The 17010-nt window shown below is 34.7% G+C and overlaps 2 protein-coding genes across 2 annotated transcripts; both read right to left on the reverse strand.

The window, feature by feature from the left end:
* Window positions 1–972: 972 nt before the first annotated feature.
* LOC142234812 (uncharacterized) lies at window positions 973–1620 on the reverse strand. The gene is made up of 2 exons (XM_075306000.1): window positions 1513–1620; window positions 973–1405 (listed from the first exon to the last, which is right to left on the reverse strand). The coding sequence occupies exons 1-2, from the start codon at window positions 1522–1524 to the stop codon at window positions 1052–1054; spliced, it is 366 nt and encodes a 121-aa protein (XP_075162115.1). The 5' UTR covers window positions 1525–1620; the 3' UTR covers window positions 973–1051.
* An 11320-nt stretch (window positions 1621–12940) lies between these two features.
* LOC142234573 (male accessory gland serine protease inhibitor-like) lies at window positions 12941–13418 on the reverse strand. The gene is made up of 2 exons (XM_075305739.1): window positions 13257–13418; window positions 12941–13200 (listed from the first exon to the last, which is right to left on the reverse strand). The coding sequence occupies exons 1-2, from the start codon at window positions 13330–13332 to the stop codon at window positions 13013–13015; spliced, it is 264 nt and encodes an 87-aa protein (XP_075161854.1). The 5' UTR covers window positions 13333–13418; the 3' UTR covers window positions 12941–13012.
* Between the last annotated feature and the right edge of the window lie 3592 nt (window positions 13419–17010).

Here is a 17010-nt window from a genome sequence, read left to right on the forward strand (position 1 = left end):
AATGTTTATTTCTATGCAAAATGTTGTCAACATTTTATTTCTGTAGAAAATTTTGTCAAAATTTTAGTTCTATAGAAATCTTCGTCAAAATTTTATTGTTATAGAAAATGTTGTCAAAATTTTATTTCTATAGAAAATTTTGTCAATTTTTTTCCTATAGAAAATTTTTTCAAAATTTTTTTCTATAGAAAATGTTGTCAACATTTTATTTCTATAGGAAATTTTGTCAAACTTAATTATATACGTATTTAATTGACCCGTATGGACTAACTTACAATTTAGAAGACTGTGTTAAAAAGTTTTAAGATACTTTGCCATCGACAGGTGTTACCGCAACCCAAGTAATTCGATTGTGGATGACAGTCTTTAGCAGAAGTTTCTATGCAATCCATGGTGGAGCAGGGTACAAAAGATTCGGCCTGGCCGAACTTACGGCTGTATATACTTGTTTTTAACTTATTTATTAACCCTTTCACTACTGAAATAAACCTAATGTTAAAAATTTTTAATTTTTCTTCTTGGTTTACTTGTACTAACATCATGTACAGCGAAAATTGTCATTTTGAGGACCTACCTCAATTACTTCAAGGGCTTGTTCTGAAAACTTGATTCTTGAATTGTGACTAAATGGCCTGACAAAATAATCGCTGTTTGGTCTATCATTCGAAGTGTGAGAATAAATACAAAAAAAGAGCCCGAAAAAATATCAACTATAGTTTTTGCATGAATGTCCATTTACTAGGTACCTACAGTAGAAAAATGGACTCAAAATTTTGTATTTTTGTTTATTGTTAAAGAAGTTTGTAAAAATGCATTTGCACCAATATGGAAAATATTTATAGCTTATTTAGCTTATTTACTTCGAGAAAGAAATCGAAACTAAGTGGGGAAATAGAGTTTGGTGTCGTTATCGAATGTCCTTCTAGGTGGACATCGGTAGTGAAAGGGTTAAGAAAAGACAAATAACACCAATTAACATTTTCATTCATACATTTATTTCATAACAAAAACAATAAAAATTTCTTTCATAAGTCTACCAATTATATGAAATCTAATGATGGACTGAATGATGTACCAAAGGTAACGAATGGACAACTGGAACCGAGTGTACAACGGGAGCATGGACATGATGAACAACTGGTGTGTGAACGGTCTTGACAACAGGGGCAACATGGTGAACAGTTTTCACAATAGGAGCAGCATGAACAGTGGTCTTTACAACGGGAGTATAAACGGGTTCGACTACGGCTTTACTATGGACCTGGGTGATACTCTGATGTGAAACAGCTGAGGGGGCCGAATGGACAACATGACCTACTTTAGCCACTACGGGTTCATGAACCACATGATGGGTTTCGATGAGACCAGCAGAGACGGCCAAGAAGAGGGTGGCAAAAACGGCAGCCTAAGGGATGTAGAACAAAATATTTTAATATTATTTGATGTGTTATTTATAAATATTTATATTAATTTATAATTAATATTCATTTTTTTACTTATAATAAAACTTACGAATTTGAACATTTTGTATGTGATTTTTTTAGTAAGAAATACTTTCAGTCGCTTTAATGAATGCTGATTGAATACTGATGCCTTAGAACATTTCTGTCGTTGTTTTTATAGTTGACCATAAATGCATTTCACTCAGCATATATCCATGATTTGGGCTATGTGAACCTGTTAAATTATCAGGTTTTAAACAAATCGGCCTCTGTAACAAAAAGCCAAAGAGGTCAACAATAATCGCTGGTCATTCATCGTGAGTTTTAGACCACAAAACGCCATAAAAAATTACCATACCATGTGTGGATGGTGCAGTGGACCTGTCGACTCTTAATTGATTTGAGCAAAAAACAACATAAAAGAAAAACAGTAGCAAATAAAATATTCGGCTATGACCTTCATTATCTACAATAATCAATTTAGTACAATATACAATAGGTTATTGCTTAATTGAGAAGAGGCATTAAATTTGTCGACAATAAAGAACTATTTGGTCAGAGTATAAAAACTCGGAACTGGGGTAAGATTTTTTTTTTCAGTATATGTTTTTTGTTTTATTTTCTGCCGTTTCAATTAAAAGAAAATGTTCTATATATCCCATAATAGGGGCTATAATCACAATGAAAAAAAACACTTATCTTTCGACTTTTTACAAACTTTAAAAATTCGATTTTTTACAAATTTTGGGCATTTGAAAATATTCGATATTTCTTTTTGAAAAAAAAAAGCTGCACAATTCAAGTTTTCGATTTAAGAAAAAATAGAATAATTCGGCTACTCGATTAACAAAAAAAAAACAAGTATATATGGCCGTAAGTTCGGCAGGTGGAATCTTATGTATCCTCCACCATGGATAGCGTAGAAACTTCTACGAAAGACCGTCATCCACAATCGAATTACTTGGGTTGTGGTATCTTAAATCGTTTTCTAAATTGTGAATTAGTCCATACGTGCCCAGCAAAAAAAGCGTCGCCAAAAAAGTAATGAAAATGTTCTATTTGGATCCGGAAGTGGTGCAAAATTGACGCAGAAGCGATGAATTTAACATGGACTTGTCATAGGATGGAAGTCCTACATTTCAACAGTCGTTGCACTGAATTTGCATCACTTCTTTAGGTGTGATCCGAATTCAATGTTTTGGGTGTAAATTAAAAATTTCTGTGATATTTTTATAATGTTTTATAATTTTTAATGGATTTTAACGCTTGTCGGGAACGTTCGACCTCAAATATTTTCAAAAAATTACAATTTTTTTTTTAGATTGGATTTAGCATTTTTTTTCGACAAAATTTAATTTATTTGTACCATTTTATGAATTCTTACTCTGTTTTTAATCTATTTGAAAGAAAAAAAGTTTAAATTGCCCATTAAAAGTATGAACAAATCAAGTTATAAACAAGTATATACGGCCGTAAGTTCGGCCAGGCCGAAGCTTATGTACCCTCCATCATGGATTGCGTAGAAACTTCTTCTAAACACTGCCATCCACAATCGAATTACTTAAGTTGCGGTAACGCTTGCCGATGGCAAGGTATCTTAAAACCTCCTAACACCATCTTCTAAATTGTATGTAAGTCCATACGTGGTATATATTAAATAAAAAAAGCTCGATCCAATACGTATATAATTCAGTTTGACAAAGTAGACATAAAATTTTGACAAAATTTTCTACAGATATAAAATTTTAACAAAATATTCTATAGAAATAAAATTTTCACAAAATTTTCTAAAGAAATAAAAATTTTGACAAAATTTTCTATAGAAAGAAAATTTTGACAAAAATTTCTACAGAAATAAAATTTTAACAAAATTTTCTATAGAAATAAACTTTTGACAAAATTTTCTAAAATCGTGGTAGATTATTTTTGGCTCGAGTGGCAACCATGATTATGAACCGAATAAAATTTGAACAAAATTTTCTATAGAAATAAAATTTTGACAAAATTTTCTATAGAAATAAAATTTTGACAATGATGAAAATTTTATTATGAACCGAATAAAATTTTAACAAAATTTTCTCTAGAAATAAAATTTGACAAAATTTTCTATAGAAATAAAATTTTGACAAAATTTTCTATAGAAATAAAATTTTGGTAGATTATTTTTGGCTCTAGTGGCAACCATGATTATGAACCGATATGGACCAATTTTTGTGTGATTGGACCAATTTTGGTATGGTTGTTAGCGACCATATACTAACACCACGTTCCTAATTTGAACCGGATCGGATGAATTTTGCTCCTCCAAGAGGCTCCGGAGGTCAAATCTGGAGAATGTTTTATATTGGGGCTATATATAATTATGGACCGATATGGACCAATTCTGGCACGGTTGTTAAAGATCATATACTAACACCATGTTCCAAATTACAACCGGATTGGATGAAATTTGCTTCTCTTTGAGGCTCCGCAACCCAAATCTGGGGATCGGTTTATATGGGGGCTATATATAATTATGGACCGATGTGGACCAATTTTTGCATGATTGTTACAGACCATATACTTACACCATGTAGCAAATTTCAGCCGGATCGGAAGAAATGTGCTTCTCTTAGAGGCTCCACAAGCCAAATCTGGGGATCGGTTTATATAGGGGCTATATATAATTAAGGACCGCTATGGGCCAATTTTTGCATGGTTGTTAGAGACCATATACCAACATCATGTACCAAATTTCAGCCGGATTGGATGAAATTTTCTTCTCTTTGAGGCTCCGCAAGCCAAATCTGGGGATCGGTTTATATGGGGGCTATATATAATTATGGACCGATGTGAACCAATTTTTGCATGGTTGTTAGAGACCATATACCAACACCTTGTAGCAAATTTCAGCCGGATCGGATGAAATTTGCTTCTCTTTTAGGCTCCGCAAGCCAAATCTGGGGATCGGTTTATATGGGGGCTATATATAATTATGAACCAATGTGGACCAATTTTTGCATGGTTGTTAGAGACCATATACTAACACCATGTACCAAATTTCAGCCGGATCGGATGAAATTTGCTTCTCTTACAAGCCTCGCAAGCCAAATCGGGGGATCGGTTTATATGGGGGCTATATATAATTATGGACCGATGGTGACCAATTTTTGCATGGTCATTAGAAACCACATACTAACACCATGTACGAAATTTCAGCCAGATCGGATGAAATTTGCTTCTCTTAGAGTCCTCGCAAGCTAAATCGGGGGATCGGTTTATATGGGGGTATATATATAATTATGGAGCGATGTGAACCAATTTTTGCATATTTGTTAGAGACCATATACTAACTCCATGTGCCAAATTTCAGCCGGATCGGATAAAATTTGATTCTCTTAGAGGGTCTGCAAGCCAAATTTGGGGGTCCGTTTATATGGGGGCTATACGTAAAAGTGAACCGATATGGCCCATTTACAATACCATTCGACCTACATCAATAACAACTACCAAGTTTCAAGTCGATAGCTTGTTTCGTTCGGAAGTTAGCGTGATTTCAACCGACGGACGGACGGACATGCTCAGATCAACTCTGAATTTCACCACGACCCAGAATATATATACTTTATGGGGTCTTGGAGCAATATTTCGATGTTTTACAAACGGAATGACAAAGTTAATATACCCCCATCCTATGGTGGAGGGCTTACAAATTAATGCCTTTATACCGGAGCTCAGTTTAATTTTATGAAGTTATTCCCTAAGAGAAATTGGTGCAAATTACCACATGAAAATTTCAAATATAAAAGATTAGGAAGAATTGTTGCATCGCTTCCCCGCAAACAAAAATTTAAAGGCACAACTTTAAAAGCATTTCAAAAAATGCCCACCCAAAAATTTTCTGTATTTTAACTACACAGGATGTATTTTTAATTCAATTTTATACCCACCACCATAGAATGGTGACGGGGGTATAATAAGTTTGTCATTCCGTTTGTAACACATCGAAATATCGATTTCCGACTATATAAAGTATATATATTTTTGATCAGGGAGAAATTCTAAGACGATATAACGATGTCCGTCTGTCTGTCTGTTGTAATCACGCTACTGCCTTCAATAAGGGCGCTATCGTCCTGAAATTTGGCACAGATTCGTTTTTTGTTTGCAGGCAGATCAAGTTCAAAGATGTCCAAGTTTTGATATAGTCCCCATATAAACCGACCTCCCGATTTGGGACCTTGGGCTTATAAAAATTGCAGTTTTTATCCAATTTGCCTGAAATTGGAAATCTAGAGGTATTTTAGGACCATCAAAAAGTATACCGAAAATGGTGCCTATCGGTTCATGTTTTGGTATAGCCCACATATGGATTTTGCTTCTTGGGCGTCTAGAAAGTGTATTTACTATCCGATTTGCCTGAAATTGGAAATCTAGAGGTATTCTAGGTCCAAAAGAGGTGTGCCGGAAATGGGATGTTTCGGTCTATGTTTTGATATAGCCCCCACATAGACCGAAGTCCCGATTTTGCTTCTTGGGCTTCTAGGATCCGTAGTTTTAATCCAATTTACCTGAAATTTGAAATCTAGAGGAACTCTAGGACCTTAAGGAGGTGTGAGTATCGGTCCATATTTTGATATAGCCCCTATATAGATCGATCTCCCGATTTTGCTTCTTGGGCTTATAGAAACCGCAGTTTTTATTCAATTTACCTGAAATTGGAAATCTAGAGGTATTGTAGGACCACAGATACGTGTGCCAAAAATTGTGAGTATCGGTCCATATTTTGGTATAGCCCCCATGTAGACCGATCTCCCGATTTTACTTCTTGGGCTTATAGAAACCGTAGTTTTTATCCAATTTACCTGAAATTGGAAATCGAGAGGTACTTTAGAACCGTAAAGAGGTGTGCCAAAAATGGTGAGCATCGGTCCATGTTTTGGTATGGTCCCCATATAAAGCGACCTACCGATTTGGGGTCTTGGGCTTATCGAAACCGTCGTTTTTATCCAATTTGCCTGAAATTTAAAATCTAGAGGTATTTGAGGACCATCAAAAGGTGTGCCGAAAATGGTCCGTATCGTTCCATGTTTTGGTATAGCCCCCATATAGACCGATCTCCCGATTTTACATCTTGGGTTTATAGAATCCGTAGTTTATATACAATTTGTCTGAAATTGGAAATTTATAAGTATTTTAGGACCATAAAGAGGTGCGCCACAAATGGTGAGTATCGGTCCATGTTTTGGTATAGCCCCTATATAGACCGATATCCCGATTTTACTTCTTGGGCTTCTAGAATCCGAAGTTTTTATCCAATTTGCCTGAAATTGGAAATCTAGAGGTATTTTCGGGCCATAAAGTGGTGTGCAGAAAACGGTGAGTATCGGTCCATATTTTAGTATAGCTCCCATAAGAATGATCTCCCGATTTAACTCCTTGGGTTTCTAGAAACCGTAGTTTTTATCCGATTTGCCTGAAATTGAGAATTCATAAAATGGTACAAATCATTTAAATTTTGTCGAAATAAAAAATAAAAAATCCAATCTGAAAAAAATTTGAATTTTTGAATATATTTGTGGTCACACGTTACCGACAAGCGTTAGAATCCATTAAAAATTTTAAAAAAATTATAAAAATTATTTATTTGACAAAATATCTCAGAACTTTTGAATTTACATCCAAAACATTGAATTCGGATCACACCTAAAGAAGTGATGCAAATTCAGTGTAACAGCTGTTGAAATGGAGGACTTCCGTCCTATGGCAAGCCCATGTTAAATTCATCGCTTTTGCGTCAATTTTGCACCACTTCCGGATCCAAAAAGAACATTTTCATAACTTTTTTGGCGACACTTTTTGCTGGGATATTCTGGGTCGATGTAAAATTCTGAGTCGATCTAAGCATGTCCGTCCGTCTGTTGGAATAACGCTAATTTCCGAACAAAACAAGCTATCGCCTTAAAACTTGGCACAAGTAGATGTTATTGATGTAAATCGGATGGTATTGCAAATGGGTTCACCTTTACGTATAGCCCCTATATAAACGGACCCAGATTTGGCATGCTGAGCCTCAAAGAGAAGCAAATTTCATCCAATCCGGCTGAAATTTGGTACATGGTGTTGGTATATGCTCTCTAACAACCATGCAAACATTGGTCCACATCGGTTCATAATTATATATAGCACCCATATAAACCGATCCCCAGATTTGGCTTGCGGAGCCTCAAAGAGAAACAGATTTCATCTGATCCGGCTGAAATTTTGTACATGGTATTAGTATATGGTCTATAACAACCATGCAAAAATTGGAAAAACTTTTTTAGTTAGGGCAGAAATAGTGAAACCCTAGGATTCCACCCTAGGTTATCTACACATTGATTTCACATATTGTGTATGAATCCGTTCAGATTGGGCTATATACAGGACGTCCCTGGGTGCCACCGTGGTGTAATGGTTAGCTTGCCCGCTTTGCATACACAAGGTCGTGGGTTCGATTCCTGCTTCGACCGAACACCAAAAAGTTTTTAAGCGGTGGATTATCCCACCTCACAAATGCTGGTGACATTTCTCAGGGTTTCAAAGCTTCTCTAAGTGGTTTCTCTGCAATGTGGAACGCCGTTCGGACTCGGCTATAAAAAAGGAGGTCCCTTGTCATTGAGCTTAACTTGGAATCGGGCAGCACTCAGTGATAAGAGAGAAGTTCACCAATGTGGTATCACAATGGACTGAATAGTCGAAGTGAGCTGATACACCGGGCTGCCACCTAACCTAACCTACATGAGGTCCCTCAATATTAATAAGTCGACCTTTCGATCTTTTCTGTCAATCCCATATACTTTACGTAATCGAAAAAGTCTTTTCGTATAGTGTCGTCAGGTGACATAACGATTATTTTGTGCTCACTCACTCACAGACTATTCAGTCCATTGTGTTACCATAGGTGGTGAACTTCAATTTAAATGACAAGAGACCTCATTTTAATAGCCGAGTACGAACCGCAATTCATATTGCGGTGAAACCGCTCAAAGAAGCGTTGAAGCACTCAGAAATATCAGCAGTGTTACGGAGAGCGGATAAAACATCGCTGAACTTTTTGATGTTTGGTCAAAACTGTGTGGTAACCATTGCACCACCGTCGCACTTTAATCAATGGTGACTTACTCATCATCTGTCCAGGTTTGTTTTCATGCCTAAACACATAATTTTTACACCAAAACAGATTGCTTTTTATACCCTGCGCCACACTGTGGAACAGGGTATTATAAGTTAGTGCATATGTTTGTAACACCCAGAAGGAGACGAGATAGACACATGGTGTCTTTGGCAATAATGCTCGGGGTGGTTCCCTGAGTCGATATAGCCATGTCCGTCTGTCCGTCCGTCCGTCCGTCTGTCTGTGAACACATTTTTGTGATCAAAGTCTAGGTCGCAGTTTAAGTCCAATCGACTTCAAATTTGGCACATGTTCCTGTTTTGGGTCAGAATAGAACCCTATTGATTTTGGAAGAAATCGGTTCAGATTTAGATATAGCTCCCATATATATCTTTCGCCCGATATGCACTTATATGGATCCAGAAGCCAGAGTTTTATCCCGATTTGCTTGAAATTTTGCACGAGGAGTACAATTGGTAGTATAGTCGAGTGTGCAAAATTTGATTGAAATCGGTTCAGATTTAGATATAGCTCCCATATATATCTTTTGCCCGATATGGACTTATATGGCCCCAGAAGCCAGAGTTTAGGCCCAATTTGGTTGAAATTTTGCACATGGAGTACAATTGGTTGCATAGTCAAGTGTGCTAAATTTTCTTGAAATCGGTTCAGATTTAGATATAGCTCCCATATATATCTTTCGCACAATATTGACTAATATGGTCCTAGAAGCCAGAGTTTTGGCCCAATTTGGTTCAAATTTTGCACTATAAGTACAATTAGTAGTGTAGTCATGTGTGCCAAATTTTGTTGAAATCGGTTCATATTTAGATATAGCTCCCATATATATCTTTCGCCCGATATGGACTAATATGGTCCTAGAAGCCAGGGGTTTGGCCCAATTTGATTGAAATTTTGTACTAGGAGTACAACTAGTAGTGTAGTCAAGTGTGCCGAATGTGATTGAAATCGGTTCAGATTTAGATATAGCTCCCATATATATCTTTCGCCCGATTTACACTCATATGACCACAGAGGCCAATTTTTTACTGCGATTTAGTTGACATTTTGCACAGGGAGTATAATAAGCATTGTCGCTATGCGTGCCAAATTTGGTTGAAATCGGTTCAGATTTAGGTATAGCTCCCATATATATGTTTTTCTGATTTCGACAAAAATGGTCAAAATACGAACATTTCCCTTTTGAAATCGCCTCTGCTTAGTCGAAAAGTTGTAAAAATTACTCTAATTTTCCTCTACTTCTAAAACATATATATCGAGCGATAAATCATAAATAAAAGTTTGTGAAGTTTCCTTAAAATTGCTTCATATTTAAATCTTTCCCATCTTTTTATACCCTTCACCACTACTGTGGTACAGGGTATAATAAGTTTGTGCATTTGTATGTAACGCCAAGAAGGAGTAATCATAGACCAACCTTTTAGTATACGGATCGGCTTAGAATTAAATTCTGAGTCGATTTAGCGATGTCCGTCTGTCTGTCTGTCCGTCTGTCTGTCCGTCTGTCTGTCTGTTGATGTATTTTTGTGTGCAAAGTACAGCTCACAGTTTTAGTCCGATTGTCCTAAAATTTGGTAGAGGGTCCTGTTTCGGCTCAAAGACGATCCCTATTGATTTTGGAAAAAATCGGTTCAGATTCAGATATAGCTGCCATATATATTTTTCACCGATCTGGTCATAATTGGCGTGTATATCAACCGATCTTCCTCAAATTCCGTACATGCGAATATTTTATGAGTCTCGAAAAACTTGCAAAATATCAGCAAAATCGGTTCAGATTTAGATATAACTCCCATATATAGCTTTCGCCCGATTTACACTCATTTGCCCACAAAGGCCAATTTTTTGCTCCGATTTAGTTGAAATTTTGCATAGGGAGTAGAATTAGCGTTGTAACTGTGCGTGCCAAATTTGCTTGAAATCGGTTCAGATTTGGATATATCTCCCATATAAAGCTTTCGCCCGATTTACACTCATATGACCACAGAGGCCAATTTTTAACTCCGATTTAGTTGAAATTTTGCACAGGGAGTAGAATTAGCATTGTAGCTATGCGTGCCAAATTTGGCTGAAATCGGTTCAGATTTAGATATAGCTCCCATATATATGTTTTTCTGATTTCGACAAAAATGGTCAAAATACCAACATTTTCCTTGTAAAATCGCCACTGCTTAGTCGAAAAGTTGTAAAAATGACTCTAATTTTCCTATACTTCTAATACATATATATCGAGCGATAAATCATAAATAAACTTTTTCGAAGTTTCCTTAAAATTGCTTCAGATTTAAATATTTCCCATATTTATACCCTTCACCACTACTGTGGTACAGGGTATAATAAGTTTGTGCATTTGTATGTAACGCCAAGAAGGAGTAATCATAGACCAACCTTTTAGTATACGGATCGGCTTAGAATTAAATTCTGAGTCGATTTAGCGATGTCCGTCTGTCTGTCTGTCCGTCTGTCTGTGCGTCTGTCTGTCCGTCTGTCTGTCCGTCTGTCTGTCCGTCTGTCTGTCCGTCTGTCTGTCCGTCTGTCTGTCTGTCTGTTGATGTATTTTTTTAGTCCGATTGTCCCAAAATTTGGTATACCGTCCTGTTTCGGCTCAAAGACGATCCCTATTGATTTTGAAAAAATCGGTTCAGATTTAGATATAGCTGCCATATATATTTTTCACCGATCTGGTCATAATTGGCGTGTATATCAACCGATCTTCCTCAAATTCCGTACATCCGAATATTTGATGGGTCTCGAAAAACTTGCAAAATATCAGCCAAATCGGTTCAGATGTAGATATAGCTCCCATATATAGCTTTCGCCCGATTTACACTCATTTACCCACAGAGGCCAATTTTTTGCCCCGATTTAGTTGAAATTTTGCACAGGGAGTAGAATTAGCATTGTAACTATGCGTGCCAAATTTGGTTGAAATCGGTTCAGATTTGGATATATCTCCCATATATAGCTTTCGCCCGATTTACACTAATATGACCACAGAGGCCAATTTTTAACTCCGATTTAGTTGAAATTTTGCACAGGGAGTAGAATTAGCATTGTAGCCATGCGTGCCAAATTTGGTTGAAATCGGTTCAGATTTAGATATATCTCCCATATATAGCTTTCGCCCGATTTACACTCATATAACCACAGAGGCCAATTTTTAAATCCGATTTAGTTGAAATTTTGCACAGGGAGTAAAATTAGCATTGTAACTATGCGTGCCAAATTTGGTTGAAATCGGTTCAGATTTGGATATATCTCCCATATATAGTTTTCGACCGATTTACACTCATATGACCACAGAGGACAATTTTTAACTCCGATTTAGTTGAAATTTTGCACAGGGAGTAGAATTAGCATTGTTACTATGCGTGCCAAATTTGGTTGAAATCGGTTCAGATTTGGATATATCTCCCATATATAGCTTTCGCCCGATTTACACTCATATGACCACAGAGGCCAATTTTTTGCTCTGATTTAGTTGAAATTTTGCACAGGGAGTAGAATTAGCATTGTAACTATGCGTGCCAAATTTGGTTCAATCGGTTCAGATTTGGATATATCTCCCATATATATGTTTTTCTGATTTCGACAAAAATGGTCAAAATACCAACATTTTCCTTGTAAAATCGCCACTGCTTAGTCCAAAAGTTGTAAAAATGACTCTAATTTTCCAAAACTTCTAATACATATATATCGAGCGATAAATCATAAATAAACTTTTGCGAAGTTTCCTTAAAATTGCTTCAGATTTAAATGTTTCACATATTTTTTTTTACTAATATTGTGTTTCACCCTAGTGCATTAGCCGACTTAAATTTTGAGTCTATAGATTTGTAGAAGTCTATCAAATTCTGTCCAGTTCGAGTGATATTTAAATGTATGTATTTGGGACAAACCTTTATATATAGCCCCCAACACATTTGACGGATGTGATATGGTATCGAAAATTTAGATCTACAAAGTGGTGCAGGGTATAATATAGTCGGCCCCGCCCGACTTTAGACTTTCTTTACTGGTTTTTTACTAACATTGTGTTCCACCCTAGTGCATTAGCCGACTTAAATTTTGAGTCTATAGATTTTGTAGAAGTCTATCAAATTCTTCCAGATCGAGTGATATTTAAATGTATGTATTTGGGACAAACCTTTATATATAGCCCCCAACACATTTGACGGATGTGATATGGTATCGAAAATTTAGATCTACAAAGTGGTGCAGGGTATAATATAGTCGGCCCCGCCCGACTTTAGACTTTCTTACTTGTTTTTAATATGAAATTTTATTTTGTTTTCAAAAATATAGACCTAAATTTTTGTCCACGCATTGAAAGTAAATAAAATTTTCTATTTTTTCACAAATACTTTATTGGGCTCTTCAGAAATGTGAAGATTTCCAAACAAACATATGAAAATTACACCATAGCGCAATGATGATCACATTCGCCTTTAGAACACCAACGATTATTATTGCCACCAGCACCTTTATAGTACATTTGTTCACAGGCTCCTGTTTCCTTATTATAGAACCACATTCGATGAGGATAGCCGCCAACAACTTCAAGACCCTCGTCCAGGATATCATCCTCACATGAGGGATGCTCTAAGAGAAATTATTTTAATATTTCCACAATTTCAAAAATAAAAGAGTCAACATACTTGGTCTTCCTAGACATCCTCCTTCGATTAACATTACGATGCAGGCGAAAAATGCAATGAAAATTAAAAATTTCATTTTTAAAAATTTTCTTTTGTTTTTTGTTTTTGTGGCCGCAAAAATTTACGGAATATGAAGACAACTCCGCTGATATCAACAGCTTTTATATGACTAACCAACCAACAACGAAATCCAATATGAAATCATCATCTTTAATATTCTTGTTATGGGAGAGAGAGTTCTAATGGATTCTTAATGACAGAGTGTTAAACACAAAATATGGGTTTGACCTCTTAATCCATAAAACGATTTAAGCCATATGCAAAACAAGTAGCTTAAATATTGCCACAAAACTGCAACGAATGCTATGGACACTACGAGTATACTAATATACGAGTAGTCACTACGGTGGTACAATGGTTAGTATGTCCGTCTTGCATACAAGGGGAGTCATGGGTTCAATCTGAATATCGGCCAAATACCAACATAATCAGCGGTGGTTTTGCTCTAAGTGAAACGCAATATCGAATATGGCTATAAGAAAAGGAGAAATTACCAATTTTGGCCAAATACATTTGATCTGAGCAACAGACCAAATTTTTTTTTTTTTTGGTCCAATCGGACCTGTATGGCACCAATGATTACTATCAATTCGAAACAGTGCTGCCAGTATTGGGGGGTTTTTGGTGAATGGAGACGAATTTTCTAAGTTGGGGATTTGGGGATATGGTGGGGAATTTCCATAAATTTTGGGATTTTTATACCCACCACCATAGGATGGGGGGGGGGGAACTTTGTCATTCCGTTTGTAACACATCGAAATATTGCACTAAGACCCCATAAAGTATATATATTCTGGGTCGTGGTGAAATTCTAAGTCGATCTAAGCAAGTTCGTCCGTCCGTCCGTCTGTTGAAATCACGTTAACTTCCGAACGAAACAAGCTATCGACTTGAAACTTAGCACAAGTAGTTGCTATTGATGTAGGTCGGATGGTATTGCAAATGGGATATATCGGTCCACTTTTACGTATAGCCCCCATATAAACGGTCCCTCACATTTGGCTTTCGGAGCCTCTAACAGAAGCATATTTCATACGATCCGGCTGAAATTTGGTACATGGTGTTGGTATATGGTCTCCAACAATCATTCAAAAATTGGTCTATATCGGTAGATAATTATATATAGCCCCCTTATAAACCGATCCCCAGATTTGGCTTGCGGAGCCTCAAAGAGAAGCACATTTCATCCGATCCGGCTGAAATTTGGTACATGGTGTTGGTATATGGTCTCCAACAATCATTCAAAAATTGGTCTATATCGGTCCATAATTATATATAGCCCCCTTATAAACCGATCCCCAGATTTGGCTTGCGGAGCCTCAAAGAGAAGCCAATTTCATCCGATCCGGCTGATCGGATGAAATTTGGTCTCTAACAACCATGCAAAAATTGGTCCATATCGGTCTATAGTTATAGATAGTCGATCTCCAATCACACAAAAATTGTTCCATATCGGTTCATAATCATGGATGCCACTCTAGCCAAAAATAATGTACCAAAATTTTATTTCTATAGAAAATTTTGTTAAAATTTCATTTCTATAGAAAATTTTGTCGAAACTTTATTTCTATAGAAAATGTTGTCAAAACTTTATTTCTATAGAACATTTTGTCAAAACTTTATTTCTATAAAAATTTTGTCAAAATTTTATTTCTATAGAAAATTTTGTCAGTTTTTTTTTTGTTTCTATAGAAAATTTTGTCAACATTTTATTTATATAGAAAATTTGATAAAAATTTAATTTCTATAGAAAATTTTGTCAATTTTTTTTTTTTTTTTGTTTCTATAGAAAATTTTGTCAAAATTTTATTTCTATAGAAAATTTTGTCAAAATTTTATTTCTCTAGAAAATTTTGTAAAAATTTTATTTCTATAGAAAATTTTGTAAATTTTTTTTTGGAGGGTACATAAGCGTCGGCCTGGCCGAACTTACGGCCGTATATACTTGTTTTTGGTTTCTATAGAAAATTTGGTAAAAATTTCATTTCTATAGAAAATTTTGTCAAAATTTTATTTCAATGGAAAATTTTGTAAAAATTTTATTTCTCTAGAAAATTTTGTAAAAATTTTATTTCTCTAGAAAATTTTGTAAAAATTTTATTTCTATAGAAAATTTTGTAAAAATACATTAGCGTCGGCCTGGCCAAACTTACGGCCGTATATACTTGTTTTTTTTTTTTGTTTCTATAGCAAATTTTGTCAAAATTTTATTTCTATAGAAAATTTTGTAAATTTTTTTTTTTTGTGTTCCTATAGAAAAATTTGTCAACATTTTATTTATATAGAAAATTTGGTAAAAATTTCATTTCTATAGAAAATTTTGTCAAAATTTTATTTGTATAGAAAATTTTGTCAAAATTTTATTTCTATAGAAAATTTTGTCAAAATTTTATTTCTATAAAAAATTTTGTCAAAATTTTATTTCTATAGAAAAGTTTGTCAAAATTTTATTTCTATAGAAAATTTTGTCAAAATTTTATTTCAATAGAAAATTTTGTAAAAAATTTATTTCTCTAGGAAATTTTGTAAAAATTTTATTTCTATAGAAAATTTTGTCAAATTTTATTTCAATAGAAAATTTTGTCAAAATTTTATTTCTATAGAAAATTTTGTCAAAATTTAATTTCTATACAAAATTTTATTTCTATACAAAATGTTGTCAAAATTTATTTCTGTACAAAATTTCGTCAAAATTTTATTTCTGTAGAAAATGTTGTCAAAGTTTTATTGCTGTAGAAAATTTTGTCAAAATTTTATTTCTATAGAAAATTTTGTAAAAATTTTACTTTTATAGAAAATTTTGTCACAATTTTATTTCAATAGAAAATTTTGTCAACATTTTATTTCTATAGAAAATTTTGTCAATATTTTATTTCTATAGAAAATGTTGTCAAAATTTTATTTCTATAGAATATTTCGTAAAATTTTTATTTGTATAGAAAATTTTGTCAAAATTGTATTTCTACAGAAAATTTTATCAAAATTTTATTTTTCTACAAAATGTTGTCAAAATTTATTTCTGTACAAAATTTCGCCAAAATTTTATTTCTGTAGACAATTTTGTCAAAGTTTTATTGCTGTAGAAAATTTTGTCAAAATTTTATTTCTATAGAAAATTTTGTCAAAATTTTACTATTATATAAAACGTTTTCAAACTGAATTATAAACGTATTTAATCGAACTTTTTTGCTTTAATATATACCACATATGGACTTTCATACAATTTAGAAAACGGTGTTAGGAGGTTTTAAGATACCTGGCCATTGGCAAGCGTTACCGCAACTTAAGTAATTCAATTGTGGATGACAGTGTTTTGAAGAAGTTTCTACGCAATCCATGGTGGAGGGTACATAAGCTTCGACCTGGCCGAACTTACGGCCGTATATACTTGTTTATACCCTAAACCACATAGTGGCCAGGGTATAATAACTTTGATCTGCTAAAAAATGTGCCTACCAGAAATATTGATTTTAGACCCCATAAAATATATACCGATCGACTCAGAATCACCTCCTGAGTCGATCTAGCGCTTGGTCTCCGTCCGTCCATCCGTCTGTCCAGGTATTTGTTGTTCACAGGATTCCGCTTGTAATAATTAACCGATTTTGACGAAATTTGGTACAGGGTGGTTTTTGGGCACAAGGACGAACGCTATTTGGAAGAAATCGGATCAAATTTAGATATAGCTCCCATA

Source organism: Haematobia irritans, chromosome 4, assembly GCF_050003625.1.
Source record: "Haematobia irritans isolate KBUSLIRL chromosome 4, ASM5000362v1, whole genome shotgun sequence".
In the NCBI taxonomy this organism is placed as follows: domain Eukaryota; kingdom Metazoa; phylum Arthropoda; class Insecta; order Diptera; family Muscidae; genus Haematobia; species Haematobia irritans.